This window comes from Leopardus geoffroyi, chromosome C2 (genome assembly GCF_018350155.1).
Source record: "Leopardus geoffroyi isolate Oge1 chromosome C2, O.geoffroyi_Oge1_pat1.0, whole genome shotgun sequence".
NCBI classification, from domain to species: Eukaryota; Metazoa; Chordata; class Mammalia; order Carnivora; family Felidae; genus Leopardus; species Leopardus geoffroyi.
The window spans coordinates 122,159,985-122,178,956 of NC_059333.1; the positions used below are offsets into that span (position 1 = coordinate 122,159,985).

At 35.6% G+C, this 18,972-nt stretch overlaps 1 protein-coding gene across 4 annotated transcripts in view; it reads right to left on the reverse strand.

Moving 5' to 3' along the window:
- Window positions 1–18,972, reverse strand: part of RASA2 (RAS p21 protein activator 2) — a 123,742-nt gene that overhangs the window by 32,342 nt on the left and 72,428 nt on the right. For all 4 annotated transcript variants that reach the window (XM_045503455.1, XM_045503453.1, XM_045503454.1 and 1 more), the window contains exons 7-15: window positions 17,404–17,476; window positions 14,043–14,119; window positions 12,987–13,088; window positions 6,680–6,836; window positions 6,225–6,373; window positions 5,480–5,594; window positions 4,979–5,053; window positions 4,160–4,283; window positions 1,698–1,804 (exon numbers count right to left, since the gene is read on the reverse strand). In XM_045503455.1, coding sequence (XP_045359411.1) covers window positions 1,698–1,804; window positions 4,160–4,283; window positions 4,979–5,053; window positions 5,480–5,594; window positions 6,225–6,373; window positions 6,680–6,836; window positions 12,987–13,088; window positions 14,043–14,119; window positions 17,404–17,476 — 979 coding nt within the window. The remainder of the gene's footprint in view (window positions 1–1,697; window positions 1,805–4,159; window positions 4,284–4,978; window positions 5,054–5,479; window positions 5,595–6,224; window positions 6,374–6,679; window positions 6,837–12,986; window positions 13,089–14,042; window positions 14,120–17,403; window positions 17,477–18,972) is intronic.

The following is an 18,972-nucleotide window of genomic DNA, read 5'->3' on the forward strand; positions in this document are numbered from 1 at the left end:
TCAACTTCTGTAGTATGAATTGTCTAAACTACTTACCTTGGTACTAATCAAGTACTAGTTTAGATTATATACCTTATGTATTTGCCCTATTCTCCTAATTAGAACGAAAGTTCTTAAGAAGAGGGGATAAGTTTACATTTAAAAGCAAACTAAATAAAGTTACATGACATAGTATGAACCAGTCCTTCTAGCACACTGATTGGAAAAGTGACCTAAAATACAAAGTTTGTGGTTAGAAGGACTTTATTGCAACATCTGTTACAGAAATATGCAAATCCAAGTCTGAATACAAGGGAGGGTCACAAGCTCAGAGGTAGGAGTTCTGTTTATACCCAGAATGCCGCTGCTAAACTTTTTGTGGCCCAGAATTCTGCACAGCTTTAGTAACAAGGCCGGAGAAAGGACAGTCCTGTGAACGAAAGGACACTGACCCACTCTCTGCTGCAGCTACTCACAGCCTGTTTGTCCTTTGGCAAGAAAGGGTGTGCTGCTGCAACAGCAGCAAGGTTCTACTCAGTTCTCAGAGTTAAATGAGTGGGCAATGTCATGCAACTGTGAACAGGTAGGGTGGCCTTCAAAGCCCAGTTTAACTCTAAATCCCCTGTGCCTTCCCTACCCTGTATTAGTGAAGTTTTCTAAGGGCAGAGAGCGTCTTCCTCATCACCACATCATCAGCGTTGAGCACCAGTGTGTGCTACATTATAGGTGTTAGAACACCTTAAGTGCCCTTACGGCAGGAGAGAACAGGGGTGAGCTCAAAGACTGGGAAGACTGAAGGAGACGACAGCATTCCAGTCTAATTCAGTTCAAATTGAGTGAGATCAAATCCTATTTCATCAGCTGTGTGACCGTGGAGAAATTACTCAATTGCAATTTTCTTATCTGTCAATGGGTATGATAATAGAATTGACCTTACAGGGAGGACTAAGTAAGTTAAAACACAAAGTACTTAGAAGAAGGCCTAGTACAAAGCCCTAAGTAAATGTTGGCTATGACTATTACTTGCTACACAAATTAGCAATGAAAGCAATTAGATAAGATTATAAAATAGTTAGAACATAAAGGGTTAAAATCAATCAGCAAAAATATTCTGTATGACAAAGAAACAAACAGCAAAAATAGAGGAGTTTTAAAATGTTAACACATAGATCTACACAGTACACATTCAGATATAAATAAATAGGATTTCAGAATGTTTTTAAAGTTTTAAATCTCATATATTTATAATACCAGGTGGATAAAAAGTAAAAATGTGGAGATACCAAACAAATTATATTCCAAAGTTTCTACACCTTTCAGAAATAAATCTCTTCAAATTTCTGTGAGATTTAAAAATACCTTTAAGATTAAACTAAACCTGTAACTCATGGAAAACAAACAAACAAACAACCCTACTACTATGGAAATTTACACACACACACACACAATAGCAAATATAATGGTAAATATAATGGATCTTCTCTGCAACTATCATCAAGCTTCAACTATCCACATTTTATTACTTTTGTATAATATCTTTTTAATAACAAAAAATAGAATTTTTAGCCTTCTCTGAAAGGCTGAAATGGCTAAGAAAAATGCCAAGTAAATTTAAGTACCAGTTACAAGAAAGCCAAGTGAAACTGGCTTGTTATTTTATCTTTTTTAAATAAAAATAAATAAAAATGGAATAAAGCTTTGAGAAGAACAACACTTACTGGATGATGAGGTCGCAAATGAAAAGTATGAGGTGATACTACGGCTACAGCAAAGAAACGAAGAAATACAAAGCTGCTCACTGCAGAATACTGAACATGAGGGTCATCTGCAGGAAAAAAATGGTGAAATGTCATGCACAAAAACACTGAATTAAAAAACAAAGATGACAAAGTAAAAAATATTGAAAAAAACATAAACTAAATAGGAGATCAATACAATTTGTCTAGTGGGGATTGAGTTGATGAAATGGTAGTAATGATTATGACTAAATTAAAGTAATGATTATGACTAAATTAAACCTCTGGCTAAAAAAATCTGAAAGGAACAATAAAAAATAATTAATAAAATGAAAGGCAAAGCTACCGGGTCTTCAGAAATATTTTACTTTGGAAAATACCTCTTTGCTCATCTGCAAGAAGAGACTCCTGAAATTGCAACAATAAAAGTTGTCTCTAGCACTACCTAGTGGTTATACTGAAACCCTTAAGACTAGGATACATTATTTTCAGTTCTAGGATATTGTTTCAATTTTCCCTCAAAAGTCTTGATAACATCAAAGATGATGCAATAAAAACAACTAAGTGAAAATCTTTCCTTTAAAAAAGGTATCAATATTCCATATAAAAATGAAGATGAACTGAAGACCATTTTTGTTTTTTGTCATTTCACCTACAGCTTTTGTTTCAGACTGGAGTCAACACTTAAGCTGACAGTGAGATGACAGATGTAAGTGGTGAGGGGGGAGAAGGTCTGTATTTGGTTTAACTCTTGTAAGTCACTCAACAGGTAATCATGGGCAAGTCATTTAACCTGTGCTTCTTTAGTAATTGCTGTCCACTCATTGTCTCCTCCCTGACTTTCCACTCACCTTCCTAAGGTAACAGAAGAACAAATGGGAAAAAATGAAATGTTTCCTAACAACAAAACTATCACTATTGTAGTCTACTGAGAATATGAAAACATACGAACATTTAAGCCAACAAAAAGAATAGAAGACACATTTGCATTTATAAAAAGCCATAAAATGTGTTTTAGATCATTTCTGTAATCATAATTAAACATACTTTAAGGCCAAGATCAGTGGGTGGTGTAGAGTACAATGACTATTGTATGCTTTGTATTCTTTGGAATAAGCCAGACTCAGGTTGGAGACCCTTCTTTATGCTGGCCATGTCTTGGACCTTGGGCAAGTTACATAACTTTTCTAAACCTCAGTTTCATTATTTACCTAAGGGGAGCAGTACCTATGAGTGAGTGTGAGAGTGAGAACAGGAGATCACACATACGGTGGTTGTGAGCATGAGAGTAGGAGACAATGCATATGGTAGTGCAGGCATGAGAGCAGGACTGTGTGTGTTCACAAAATAAACACTCATTGTGTTTGTCATGATTTAACTCACTATTTAAAAGTATAATTTCAGTGAGCATCTTGCCATATGTTTAATGTCTCTGCTCCCCTTATTTGTGTTGTAAAAACTAGATTTAGTATACTTACTTAAAGTTGATTATGTCTTTAGTAGAATTAGCAAAGACATCAAGGGCTGAATTTATACATGTTAGTTAGACAATTCAGTCCTACAACTTTACCACTGGGTAAATTTAGTGGAAGGACAGATAACTGTATACACTGTGTGTGCACATACATACACATACACTTGAAAGAGCATGGTAAAATAGCAAAATTTCTTCAGATGGTTACAGAAATACGCTTATACTCTCACACGGCTGGGTAAGACTAATAATTTAAGTAGCTACCTTACCTCCTCTCCCCTCCCCCTATTACAGGCAGATCTGGAAAAACAGCTATAGCAAAGTTATTTACTTATCAGACATGCATAAAAGTAGAATAACTCCAAATATTGACAATCAGAGATAGCAACGTTTCTAAACAAAGCCTTGACATAGCCGCTTTTGCAAAATTAAAGCATGTGTTGATTAACATATGTATCTCAAAATTCTATGTCTATTGCAACAGAGATGTTTCTAATGTCTCCAGACATTTCTGTAAAATTGTCCTACCACCAAAACCTTAGCATTCACAAACTGTCAAATCCAGTCACAGTTGTATTGAACTAAAAATTCTCATTATTTAAATGCACACAAGTGACAAAAGTAGCTGGTACAAATTACAAAGGTGTTTTTGTTTATTACATTTAACAATCTCGTAAGTACCTAGTATAAATGTTTATTATGTTACAGTTCTAAATGTTTGCCTTTCTTAAAAATAATGGTGATTTTTTATTTGTTCTTTGTATAAAGTTGTCATATTGAAATAAAACAATTTGTTTTGAGACTGTAAGGAAATTAAAGTAGATGTTTCATTAAAAAGCTGTATTTATTTTGAAAAGACTGTACCTATAAACCTTAAACATTGTACATAAGCCAAATCCACAGTAAATCTACACAAAAATATCCGATACAGAAAAAGAAATGGCATGTTTTAGTAAAACAAGGCACTTACTAGGAAATCGCTGAGTAGCCATTTGCCTTAGGGAATAAAAGGTATCACACATTACAGTGGGGCAGCTCATACTTGATTTTACAATCGTACTGAATAACTTGTCTACATAGTAGCGCAGATTCTCCTGTAGGATTTAACAAGGGAAACATCAGGATTTTAACCTTTACACATTTTCCACAGCCTTTACAGAAAACAATGCAGTGAAAATGAGATTTGGCAGCTACTATCTAGTATTCTAAAGTTCTGCTTCCCATCTCTAAACTCACTTAAAGGACAATGTACAACCTGACTTCATTTAACAAATGAGATGGAGACTAGCTAAATATAACTGGTGAATGTATGGGAGAAACTTCACAAGAAGCAACAGAGAATAAAATGATCTGAAGAGAAATCAGGGAAATAACTCAGATATGCAGGCACATGGACACTGTGGCAATTTTATCTACTGCAGAGAAAACTTGTGACTCTCACATCATTGTTTTCCCAGACACAAGGAAAATGCTGATTGACCAAGTCATTGTGCCACTTAGCCTGATCAGTCTGACCCCAAAGGAATGGCTAGAAAGGAGGCTGCAACCGGATACAGCCTTACTCCACTACTGTTCCCAGAGCCAAAGAGAAGATAATCAAGAACAAAAATAAAGTGAATCCTAATGAGGAAATAACAATATTCTAAAAACGAGACATGGGAAATGCTGCTAATGGTATGAGCATTAAGTAAAGAATAAGAAGCACTACATCCTTCCAGAGAGCATTATGGAAGATCACATATGGGAGAAGGCCCATTTTAATGTAGTCATAAAGATAACAAGGACTTACCTTATTGTTTTCTACATTATCTCCCTCTTTCAATTTAATGGGATCAATTTCACAGGATTTTGAGGATTCACATATCTGGAAAATCGATTAATTTTTCATTTAATTGCTCTTTTCCAAATAATTTTGCAGAGTGAAAAGAACTATTCTTTTTCTGATAATTGTAAAAAGTTAAAATTATAACAAAGTTTATAACCCCCATCCAGAGATAATGTGTACAATACTCCGAAAGAACTGTTAAAATGTATTTCTCACGTATCTGAAACTAGCTAAAAACAGAAATCCAGTAACAACAACCATTATGTAGATTATATTCAATGTGCTCTTCAAGTAAAAATCCACTGATGGAAAGGTAAATCATTTATCCTGCTTCTGAAGTGTTCACCCTTATTCTTTCAGTAATACATGAACGGGTGTATCATTCCTATCACTAGGTTACTTCATGAAGGGGACACTATTTCATAAGGCCACACAGACTATTATTATCAGAGGTATATTCGGTACCTCATCTAGAATAGGTTTTAATGTTACTTTCAGGTAGTGCCCTCCCACTATTTTCATCATCTCATCCAGACATCGGGTAGCCAAGGAATTTCCTCTAAAAATTGTATTTGCATCTCTGAAATACAAACAGAAATAAGGTGAAACCAAGTGCAGTAAACAAAGGCTAGGAAACCAATAATATGAGATATGTGACTCTGGTTATACATACAATTTTAGTAATTTTTATCATCCATTTAAAAGCTTGTTGCCATTAGGATTTTCAAACTTACCCAAACTACTCACCAAAAATATTAAGTTAAAAAAAAAAAGGCAAACTATATTTATGAACTACAAAAGTGGAGTATGTGTGTATAAGACAGTACTATGACAGGAAGGGGAAGTGACCTGACTGCTTTTCATAATGTCATACCTGTGTATATAAGGGTGATACATAACGGGTGAAGGGAAAAAATAACCCTGGAATTTTATTTGTGACATGTGAATCATTACAGGCAGCAGCAAAGATTAGTAACAGGAAATTTCAGTACTGAATAAAAAAAAAAAAAATCCTTCATTAACTGTCAATGTTGCTGTTGGTGGATGCCATTGCTAACTTGAACTGCCTTTTATTTCTTCCTAAGCAGTTCCTTTCAGACTCCTATCCATTGAGGGTGGTCAATACAAAAGAACTCAAATTACACAAACAATTTGGCAAACTCGGATCCAATTTTAACAAACATAATTAACATTTTAATATAACTCTTACTGTGTATCCTTCAAGTCTAATTCAGCCACTGCAGTGGCAAAAGGAACAAGTTTATCGTGATGCAGCAGCAGTCGGACAAGGGGCAAAACAGCGTCATTTTTATCTCGACAAATTTCACCCAAAATGTAAGCAGCTGAGGCAGATATAGGCTAGAATATAGAAAGGCAGAAAACAAGCACAAAATCAAGGAAATATGACTAAATGTTCAATCACTAGCCTGTAAAAGCAACTCAAGCATATTCACTGACTATTACTGTTGCATAGAATATTTAATTTTTTAAACTTTTCTCAGAGATGAAATTTTAAGCACTTACTGGAATCACAGTACTGTGGTTCAGATAAATGTATATACTGACTATTTTAATAAAACGATACTGTGAAATCTTTTCCTAATTACTTACAGAATTACTTTAGCCTTTTCATATTAAATTATACACTTAAGATTTTTAAAGTACCTGAACATCTGGTGACTTTAGCAGCAAAGTTTTCAAAGGACCATAGTACTCTGAAGGAAGTACGTAGTCTTCTGTATAACATATATTTAATCTAAGAGACCCCAGATCATCAGTTTTAGATGACTTGTTTCCATTGTCTCTTGGTTGTAGCAAGTACCTAAAGTAAAAACACAATCAATTCCATGAGATGAGAATGAGCACCTAAGTCAGTGAGGTAAACAAACAGCTAAGCTATAAAAAGGCTAAACCAAAAAAGTGAACTTAGTACTTAAGTTCACTTAAGGTTAGGACACTTTATAAGTAGTCAACTACCAATCTTCAGGGGTTTAATACTGGTTGTATATTGAAATGGAAGGCTTTATATAGATTTTTATCTGGGAAACAAAAAGTACAGGTAATATAAAAATTAAGATCTCAAAAGCACTGAATGAGAGTTTGATTAGTTTGCAGATTTAGGAAAAGATGATAAAAAGTAAAACATTTAAAATCCAATGCATAATCAAAAATAACAACTGAATTTAAGAAATACACATTTAGCTGAAATAGGTAAGACATACGACAAGAAGGCATAAATGATCTTGTTTTAAAGTAAATCTTAGGGGCGCCTGGGTGGCGCAGTCGGTTAAGCGTCCGACTTCAGCCAGGTCACGATCTCGCGGCCCGTGAGTTCGAGCCCCGCGTCGGGCTCTGGGCTGATGGCTCAGAGCCTGGAGCCTGTTTCCGATTCTGTGTCTCCCTCTCTCTGCCCCTCCCCCGTTCATGCTCCGTCTCTCTCTGTCCCAAAAATAAATAAACGTTGAAAAAAAAAAAAAAATTTAAAAAAATAAAAAAAATAAAAAAATAAAAAAATAAAGTAAATCTTATAGGGGCACCTGGGTGGCTCAGTCAGTTGAGTGTCTGACTTCGGCTCAGGTCATGATCTCACGGATTGTGAGTTCGAGCCCCACATCGGACTCTGCTGACAGCTCAGAGCCTGGAGCCTACTTCTGATTGTCTCCCTCTCTCTCTGCCCCTCTGACTCGCTCTCGCTCTCTCTCAAAAAAAAAAAAAAAAACAAAACAAAACAAAAAAACCCACACACAAAGTAAATCTTATATATGTAAAAATTTGAACTTATTTTTTATATTATTAAAGGAGTAACAGTGTAACTACACTGAAAATATTTTTATCTGCAGAAATCAGATTTACATGATTTTTTTTCAGGTAAGAAGAAGGCAAAAAATATATATGTAAATATACATGCAAAAACAGAGACAGCTTTAAAGTTTTCCAAGGAAAGAGAACTATTTAGAAATCAAGAGAAGTAGAGCGCCTGGGTGGCTTAGTCGGTTAAGCATCTGACTCCTGGTTGGAGCTCAGGTCACGATCTCATGGTTCGTGGGTTCGAGCCCCATGTCAGGCTCCATGCTGATAGTGTGGAGCCTGCTTGGATTTGTCTCTCTCCCTCTCTCTGACCCTCTCCTGCTCACATTCTCTCTCTCTCTCAAAATAAATAAATAAACTTTAAAAAAAAAAAGGAATCAAGAGAAGTTTGTAGGACAAAAATCATAAAACTATTAGTTATTTTCAAAGACTTTTTATCAAGGAAATTTCCAAATACATACAAAAGTAAAGAAGGTAACATATACTGAACCTCCCATGTACCCATCAGCTGGCTTTAGTTATATCACCAATTCAAGGCTATTCTTGTTTCAGCCATACCTCTCTCTACTCCTCCCCATCCCATTCCTGTCTCATTTTAAAACAATTTCTAGGCATCTTATAATTTTATTTATAAATATTTCAATATATATCACTATACATAACTTTAAAAAACCATCATTATATAGTGTTCAAACTCTCCTAACCTTTATCATAAACAGTTTTCTACAGTTTGTTCAAATCCAAGGTCCATAGACTGTAACTGGTTGACACTTAAGTTTAATCTATAGATTCCCTCTACCCTCTAAGAAATTGGGTAGTTAGAATTTTCCACATTTGGGATTATGCTAAGTCTAACTCCATCTCCATGATGTCACTAACATGTTCTTTGTCCTCTCTGTACTTCCTGTATAATGGCAGTTAGATCTAGAGGCTTAGTTAGATTCAGATTTGATATTCTGGCAAGAACATTTCACTGATTGTATAGTGTTGTATAGTTCTACCAAAAGGCACTAACGTCTGCTGCTCCTTTTGTGATGTTAGCAGTCATTAATGAGCACTGCCTAGAGTCAGACTGCAAAATGATAGTTTTAGAATTCTATCATTCCTCCTTTGCCTACTACCTGGAATGCTTTTTATAAAGGTCTGTCAGTAATTTTGATATTTACTTTTGGTGATATTTAGATATTTATCATCTATGGCCTTCCCATAGTTAGATACACTAACTTGTTTAAAAACAGAAGGTAGCAAGGGTTTAATAGAATATTCATTAGTTCTGAGAAAGATATAATTAAAGACATAAATGGGAACCAGAGAACCAAGCAAGCAAAATTTATAAGATGAGGGGATGATAATAAAGGGAGAAGAAATTACACAGAAATTATATCACTACCCACAAAAGAGGAATCTCTATCTCAAAAGACCAGCCTTTAGAATTTCTACTCTCCCATTTGAGAAATAATGACTTAAAGATTTGTCTGAGAAAATAACTGCAAATAAGCCTGTTAGCAAAAGTGACCCAGAAGTACCTCTACGGAAAAGTCTAGTTGGTTGATCACCCAACATTTTGACAAGGGCATTATTTGGTCAATTTCTACAATCCAGTATATGTTTTGTAGACCTATAAATTCAGATACCTTGCTTTATTTAAATTTAACTTGAACTCCAATGATGAGCACAGAGACTGACATATTTAAAGCAGAATGCCAATTTCTAAGTTTAAGAAAAGAAATACAAAAGTCAAGCAGCAAAAATACCTGTACTTTTTATTGCAACGAATATATTTTCTCATGCAAATGTTCATTCACAAAAGTAGGGAGAAGACTGATAATATTAATAATGAATACCCTCGACTCACCTCATTTATCACTTGTCTTCAACAATTATCACCATCTCCCATCTGCAACTAATATACTTTTTTATATCTGTTAATACAATTTTTAGTCAATTTGACTAACCCATTTTTTACCTATTGGTAAGCTATTTGGAAAGCCATGTTATCAGAAGGTACTATGATGAGTACAGGGATACAACAGAGAGATTAAAATAGTCTTAATATCTCAGCAAAGACAGTAGTTTTGCTAAGGAAATAGTAATACTTCTAGAACAGAATCTCCATCCCCCTTGACCGTACTTAAATGGGCAGTACCTACCCATGTTTGCCTCTTTGAAATCCTTTCTTATTGTTCTAAAATTCCCCTTCTATTTTAACTAGTGTTTTTCATGTGTAGTAGAAAAAAATTACCTGTGCTACACTTACAACTTGGTTCTGCCTCCCTAAGATTGTATCTACCCATCTTAAATCTTAATGTCCCCATATTCAGTCTCTTTTATATGTTGAATCATTGAGAGGAAAATTACTGTACCAATTTTACAGTCATAAAAAGGTTTTGCACACGTTAATTCTCTGACATGGAGGGGACTGGTGAATTGAGATTGAACCAGACTGCCTCTAAGGTTCTCTTTATAACATTCCAAACAATGAAATACTGGTGTGAAAACAAAGGATGCAGACAGAAACTCTGTAAGTACTGCTGTGGAGGAATGGTGACGACAACAGCAATCACTATAATGAGGAGAGCATGAGCTACACCCACGGCCACAGCACTCGTAGCTTGCTTCATTTATGAGGATGAGTGCATTTCATCCTCTAACAACTCTGGGAGGCAGGTACTATTTGTACAATCCCCTTTATAGCCAGAGAAAGCAAAGCCAAGGTGGTGGAATAACTTGCCCAAGTTATGACAGAGGTAGGATTTGAATCAAGGCAATACATTTCCAGAGTCCATACTCTTCACCACTACCAGGGATCTACGAATATTTACTGACATTCTACTAAACTGCTAGGTGAGGAAAGCAAGGTGCAGAGCAGGATACAGTATGTACCCATTTGTGTAAAGAAGGGGACAAAGGATATATATGTATTGGGTTGTATTTCATAAAATATTTCCAGAAACTCAAAACCATGACTGCCTCGAAAATGTGGATATGATTAGCTGAGGGACTGGCACAAGGCACAGATTTTTACCTTTTGAACTGTGAAGCATGTGAGTAATTACTGATTCAAAAAAAAAATCAAGTAAAATTCTATTATCTACAAGGTTAAAGTTGAAACTAGCTACTATCAACACTAACAAGCTACTCACATCTGACAGAAGTTTCAGAATAAAGAACATACATCATCACCAAGGAACTGAAAGGTCAAGATATGAATGGGGAATGATTGAATCATGCTGTAATTTGAAAATAAAACTAAACTGGAACCATTACAATCAGTTTTCAAGAAAAACTACGATAGACAAATACTAACTGGAAATTATGTGAAAAAGGAAAGCAATTTGAAACTTTTCAAATGATAGGATTACATTATTGGTAATTATTCTCTTTCCTACTACCAAGATTAGAAAGAATATGCCTGAAATCCTAAAGGTAAATAAAGCTTTTCCTGTGTTTTCATGCAGTTACCATCAATCCCACAAGGGGATGCCAGAGCTCTACCAATGACAAAGGAGCCTAAGACTTTAATTTCTAATTTAAAAAGAAATGGCATTCACATTTTTATATTTCCTTATATCTGTGGAAGTATAATTGAATTGGCAGATGTTTCTATTTCACGCTATATAAATTTTAGTACTTACACTTTCGGCAGGTAACTTAAAAATATTTTAAAATACTATTGGCAAAAAAAAAAAAATCTATTAGAATAAAACTAATTTCTGTTAGTGTTCTTTACAACCTGCCAAAGTAGTTGGACAAAGTTTTGCCAAACTTAGAGGGCCTGTCTGGAAATAGTCTTACTTAAAATACAGGCTGGGTAACACATTTCAGGTCCACTTTGAGGGGTCCTGGGCGGCATAACAACTCACTTTTTATTTTGTACCAAGTGGCATACCATAAAATTTTAAAGACTTGACAAACTGAGCGTAGACATTTTCATTTTAAAATGCATGCTACTTTATGGAAGGTGAAAGAAGACATGGGATGTGGGGTGGGTGATGTGACAGGCCTCAAACGCTATTCGTCAATTTTCAAAGTGAGTAAGTTTAACCCCCCCCAACACCACTGTGGATACATTTTAGAAATTATACAAAATGCCACCAGAAAGACCCACAAATCTTAGATATGTATTAGCAAGAGGCAAAAATAAAGTAAAAATTTTAAGAGTCTAAAAATCCATCTATAAGGGATAACTGCTTGAGGACAACAGAGTTCAAAGGGAAGAATGTCTGACGGTCAATATGGAGACGCAGGCTCTTTTAAACACAAATGAGACTGATGCCAACAGTAACAAACACCTAACCACTCAGTTTCAACTCCTCTTCAGGCACTGAAACGGAGTTCTAAACAGCGAGACTTAGAGGCAAATGAGAAAGGCCTGCTCTCTTATGCTCAGTAGAAACCCAAGTCTAGCATGAGGGTTACTGGCCAACCTACTGGAAGAGGGCAGGAATGGGCATGTTTGTAAGTACTGTAGACAGAAAAAAATGATAGTTTCACATCGATTCTCCTGAGGAAGCTAACATCAGTTTAATGTGTGAACATGAAGTTCCATCTACCATCAGTTTAATGTCACTGTAACAGACATAATGAAAATAATACTGTAACCATGGTTGAGCCACCAGAGCATCTGAAAAAAGCGTTCACTGAATCAGCTTAACATCTGGACCCTAGACATTTAGAAAATAATAGCAGGGCCATCCATAGTGCATTTCAGTGGGGTGTGGTAAAGGAAAATCACTGGTAAGATCTCATAAACAGCTGATTCTCTACCATAAACCCTTTGCTTTCAAACATCCACAGTTCCCACGACCATTAATAAAGCTTCTGTACTGCAGATGCTGATCTGTGACCAAGCATCATCTCACGTGGGCAACTCTCATGTTTTAAATGATTTCCAGTTTCTCCTTAGAGTTAAGATTTAGTTTTTGAACAGAACAATATTCCTAGACAATTCAGTTCTTGTATCTGAGTATTAGAAGTCAAGTCATAAAGCCATCAATGTACTTCTATTTCTGCAAAAATAAATAACCAAATCAATTAAAGTTAATGACTCCTGGCTTATTCCACTACAAATTTAAAAATATGCTTATTGTAAGCATTTATTTGCATATACAGTGTATTAAAGGTGATGACCAACTATGGAGTTCACTAGAATGTGTCTTCTTACCAGGCTTGATGAGAGGAATCATTTCTTAACACATTCACAGGAACCTTAATCTCCCCTAGGAAAATATCCTGGACCAGGTTTCCATTGTTCCACAAGTCGATCCTGAAAATTTCAAACTGGCTTTATTTTTTGCAAACAATGTTTAAGAGAATGCACACCACCAGGTAGCTTCAAATTACTTTGGTTGTATTATAGCATTAATTTTACATGCTTTAAGAGTAAGAGATGTTAGCGTTGTCATATACCTCACTATCTAAACTAAGAAAACAAAATATTGCAGTAGCTTTTATTGATAAGCACAGAAAGTAAACCACTTTAAAGGGTCTAAAAGAAAGCACTTATGTTTCTTAGTTTCAAAGTCTAGGCTTCATTTTAACCTGTGGCAGGGGGAACTAGAGTTACTTTGTTGAATTTGAGAAAAGAAACCAACACAAGACTATAGTTTCTTTCTCAACTGGAACCAGTTAATATGAAAAGATAGGTGATTTAGAAAAATACATTACCTGATCATTCCAAACATGTGTCTAATGCACCCTTTACCACACTGTTAACACCACACCTAAACATGCACTTATCGAACTTTCCCCTCCCAAACAGCATATACTTAAGACCTAAATAACACAAACTTCAAACACATGCACCTGTTGAATTATCTTACAAGACTTCTTACCTCACTGAAATTTCTGTTAGACAGCAGATATGTTAAGAAGAATAAAAAAATTATTTCTAAATTGGCTAATATATAATTACTTTTCTATATACTCTTTGCATCCATTATGCTATGATTTAGAATTTTAAAGAACAATTATATTTGTGAAAATTAAAATTATAATAAACTAGGTGAAAACTAGGTCATCTTTGGTTTTAAATAAATACACCTTGACTATTTCTGCAAAGCAATCAGATTTTGAGAAGATAATATGAATTTAAATTAGAGTTTCATCAACCAACTTGCTAAAGAGAATTCTATTAAGCTTGGTTCACCTTTTTCAATTAAATTTAGGATTTTCTTCTGGCACCAAAAAAAGCAATTCTGTAAAACTCCAAGACATATACCTAATTTCTAGCTTTTCGATGTCCTCCTCTTCTACCTGGAATTGGGACTTTCTGGTATAACTACTGGATCTTGTTACCTGCAAACAAAATATTTTAGTTGATAAAAAAGTTTGAAAATTTCTTCCTACATGAACTTCAAAAACTATCATCCCTAAAATGTTCAATTTTATTTATTATAAACAGAGGAAAATGTGTAGGTAATAGTTTACCCAAAAGCTAAAGACAAAACCAGCTATGGAAGTAGCAGGGAAGTGAGAATGAGACAGTATAAAAATATCAAAAGCAATCTTTCCTCCAAGCCCCCCCCTTATCCACTCAATATACAGCAACATTAGGTCCTCTGGCTCACATGCAATCTGTTGGTGACTCAAAGAGCAAAACTGTTCTATTTTGGTGAAGCTGCGCATACCAAGAGCTGTTTGAAGACTGTCCCACATTTCTCAAGATACCAACTCTATCCTTACGCTTCCATCTCACATTTTTACTGAAAATATCAAGGCCACTGGCAGGCACTTCTTCAGCTACTGTCCACCTGAACAGGTCCGTTCTCATGTAGGTCTTTCTACTTGATAAGGTTTTTCATTGCTTCTGAACAACAGATGAGATGAGCCTCCTCTTTTCTAAGACTACTCCACCCACACACGATATACAGTAAGCATTCGATCTATTTTAATTACAGCTTTCTTCGCCAGCTTATTCACCTCACTTAAGTCTAAGAAAAATTCTCCACTTAAATTACGGTCTTCCTATCTCCTTCCTTTCACAGACCAGTATCTTAAAACTGCAATCCAACCTTACAGAGCTGCCACTTCCTCACACCCACTCACTACAGTAACTCCTTATAATCTGGCTTCCTCACAGCTCACCCTCCCTAAACCCCTCTTTTGATCACCAAGTCTGATGGTGAATTCGTAGCTCTCATCTTCCTTGACCCCTCTACCTGAACACCTGAGTACAACTGTGCGTCCTTTTCCAGAAACACTCTTTTCTTTGAGTTTACCCAGGCACTCCCCTGGCAACCTCCTGATCTCTTTGCTTCTTCCTCTGGGACCTCTTCTTCCTCAGAACCTATAAATATGGGTTTTCTCCAAGGTTTTATCTTTTATTTTGCTCGAAGAGCTGCAAAGTGTTATACAGTCTACAAGGCGCTTTCACATCCATTATCTTCTTTGTTCATCAGAATGTCCTGCTCTGAAGCAGGATTTATCTGAAGCTAGATTTATTATCCTCATCTTGAAAATGAGGAAGCTAAAGGGACCAATTAAGAGATGTGCTCAAGGCTGAATACCTAGTAAGTGGCAGAACTGAGCCTCCTTGCTCTTCTCCTATATTGTATATCTCTATTCTCTTGGTTTCCTTGACTCTCTGCAAGCAAATCTTGAGTCTTTATCTACAGTCATCACCCATCTTAAATTTCAGTCATGAACTGCCTACTGGAGGGTTTTCACGTCGGACCTCATGTTCGTTATGTCTCAAACCAAACCACTTATGCTTTCCTTAACTTTTTTTCCTCTTATTTCAGATTTGAAACCATTAGGACATCTGACTGCTCCCTTTGCTTTTTCTTCTATAACCCATTTGTTATCTTGCCCCTTGCAGTTTCTTTCTCATCTGTCCCTTCCTTTGTTTTTCCTTATTACTCTCTTGGATCAGACTCCCATTGTCCTTTTTTTTTTTAATTGTTTTTTATTTAACAACTTAATTATAACAATTTCTTGATCTCTGTTCTCAGACATATGACCCACAGATCATGGTTAATTCTTCCCAAAACACTGCATTACTCCTATCATTTCCAGGCTCAAAACATTTTCAATGGCTACTATGTAAGCACCTCCGTCAGGTACTCAAGGCCTTTCACAGTTGGTCCTACTCTAGCTTTTAAGTTTTGTTCCAGTTATTCTCTTTCAGAACGCTCCAGTTAAATCACTACTTGCTATTCTGTGGACTAACTTTCTGCTTTTCTCTATGTCTCTGCTCAAAATGTTCTTTCTAATACTCCTCTGCTCTGACTTAACTGGAGCAGAACTTACCTGACCTCTTCAATATCTACTGCATTTTACTGCTCTGTGTAGGCATGCATGTGTGTGCTTTGTGTCTCTTACTTTAGTTCGAGGACAGAGATTGAATCTTTATGATCAGCTCAACAACGGGGCCTTTTGAATGAATGTTCTAGGCCTCACAGGTTTGTCTGGATGGAGCAAGCAAGTTTGACCTTGCCTTTCCAAGGGCCATCTGCTTGCTGCAAGCTGCCCCATGTTTTCTGCAGGCTAGCTGTAATAGTCATTGATAAATGTAGAACCACCAAAGTCCTTAGCCAGGAAATGGAAAAGTGTCACACTGGTAGATTTTTTTTTGTTTTTCTTTCTCCCTTCCCCCCAACCCCACAATTCGTCTTATTTCAATTCTGGCGTTTTCTTTAACCTATGTTTCTTTATTAAAGTACAGTCATCAGGAATGGCAACATGTGCCCTCACCCCACGTTGAAATATTAAGAAAACATTAAGAAAACACACACACAAAAGAGGAAAAAGCACACAATGTAACTTTTTTCCAAATCTTCCCTACATGTTAATCTCACTTGCAACATGTTGTATGGTTGGAACATGATCTTTTAGAAATCAGAGGTTGACTTTTTTTTCCCTATAGTTTTCAAATGATATGAAAAATGATTTAACAAATGCTCCACAGTAAAGAACTCCAAAGCACTGTATTTTGGGGCAACTTCAAGGCAGCTGAAGATCTCTATGAAAATAAGCATGTGTCCATAGAGGGAACTAGCTAAAAAGAACTTAATAATAAGGACTTAATCATATAGCACTTTATGGTCTCAAAGCATTCTCACATGTAGGCCTCCTAAAAATTCTATCAAGTAGGGTGGCTGGTGTTTTCTCTCACAAAATTATCCTTTCACAAGATAAATTTGAATTTCAGATTTAGTGATCTATTCCAAGTCAACTGTGACTAGAACTCCAACCAAGTGATATCATACTTACTTTACTACTGATTTTCATACAGTACTCTGCACAAGAGTCTGGTGCCCACTGTGTGTCAGGTGGGGGCTGGATAAGGTAGGGAGGGTGGATATTGAGGAGGACTGAGGAGGGTGTGATATTGAGGATGACTAGGGAGTAGGTGTGGCCCTAGTCCTCCTGTCCCCAGATCAGTCACAGCTCTACCTTTATTTGTTTTATATATTGGGCCTCCATCATATTACATCATGATTCTACTGCTTTCGGAATAGAAAGGCTTAGTTGTATTACTTGATTAAATGATTACTATGGCTATAGTTTAAAAAAAAGAAGTAAGCCAGCATTCAATATTAAATATTCAATGTTAACATTTATATAAAACAAAAAGTTACCTCAAAATAAAAGATTTCATTAAACTGCGGATTGCTTGTTTTCTTCTTTACTTTTGTCTTCTTTTGGTCATTCCTGTTCCAATGTGGTAGAGTTTTACCTTGTAGAACTTAATAGTACACAATTATAAAACATGCTATTTCCAACCAGGGAGCCTGACCTCCATTTAGCTGTTAAGATGACTCAGGGAAAACTATACTTTTAAATATTACTTGGAGAAAAATTTTGAGTTATCTTTAAAGACTCAAAGAATATACAAGTTTGTATATCCAGATATGACAAGATTGTATTATTCTTTCTATGGCTATACTAGACTGACTGACAAGCTTACTTTATAGAAGAAACTTAGAATGGTAGAAGGAAGACAATGAGATTCAGACTACCTTTATGCTGAAAAATACTCAAGAAACACAAAAAGCATACTAAACTCAGTTTACTTCTTGGGGCTCAGCTACAAAGTGGCTTTTTAGAAAACCTTTTATTTGAAAAAATTAGAGAAGGTTGAAAAGAAATGTACAGAGAAGTCCTATGCAGTCTTTCCCTAGCCTCTCCCAATGTTAACATCTTATACAACAATAGTACAATATCAATACCAATAATTACTTTTAAAACCAAATTCATATGCCAGTTTCCATTTGTATGTTGCTAAATGATTATACTAAAGAATGTGTCTTCAGCTACAGATTATGAGCAAAAACAAAAAACAGCTCTACTAGGTTAAACATTTTTAGCATACACACACAAAATTCAGTCCCTCTGATAGCATGCATGTTAAAGGATTGAGTATCTGCTTTCAAATTTAAAACCATCTATAGCAATAATAGCACACTGTTGTTTAAGCACCCAGTAAGTACTAGGCAAGGTGCTAGGTACTTTATAGACATATATATACATAAATACATTTCTTAAAGTGACTTAACGGGTGACTTCCTAAAAAACAAAAATATCTATTTGTACATCTGAAACTAATATAACATTGTATGTTAACTACACTGGAATTACGAAAAAAATAAAAATAAATAAATAAAAAGAATACCTAGAGAGCCTGAAGGTGGGGGGAAGGGGTATGTGTCTGTGTATGTATGTATATGTTTGGTGTGGAGGGAATATTTTGCTGTTTCCTGATTAAACCTTCAAGTTGTAGGCAAATTTCAGTCTAGTCAGGCTCTGAAAGAAATCATAATGAAGTTATAAAATATAAAATATACAAAGTGCTATAGGTTTTTCCATAAATTATCGTAAATAATTTAAATCAATGATATGGTGCACTTTACCATGTTCTGGTACTTCAGCAGTCTGTCTACAGCTTGGAATTCTTTCTGTAGAGCACAGATGCCATGAGTAGAAAAGGCATTTTTAGTTCTGAACCACTTTCCAGACAGAAATATGGAAACTGTCTTGCTATTCTGGGCTAGCATTTCTTGAAACAGAATTTTACCTGCATAAAATCTAAGATATTTGAAGGTAGGAAGGCCAATGATGAATGAAGAAGGCCACGTTTATGTTTTAAAGTATATTTTAACTACTATAAAACTCATGTTGTTCCCCACAGTCTAAGAGTCTAGCAGATC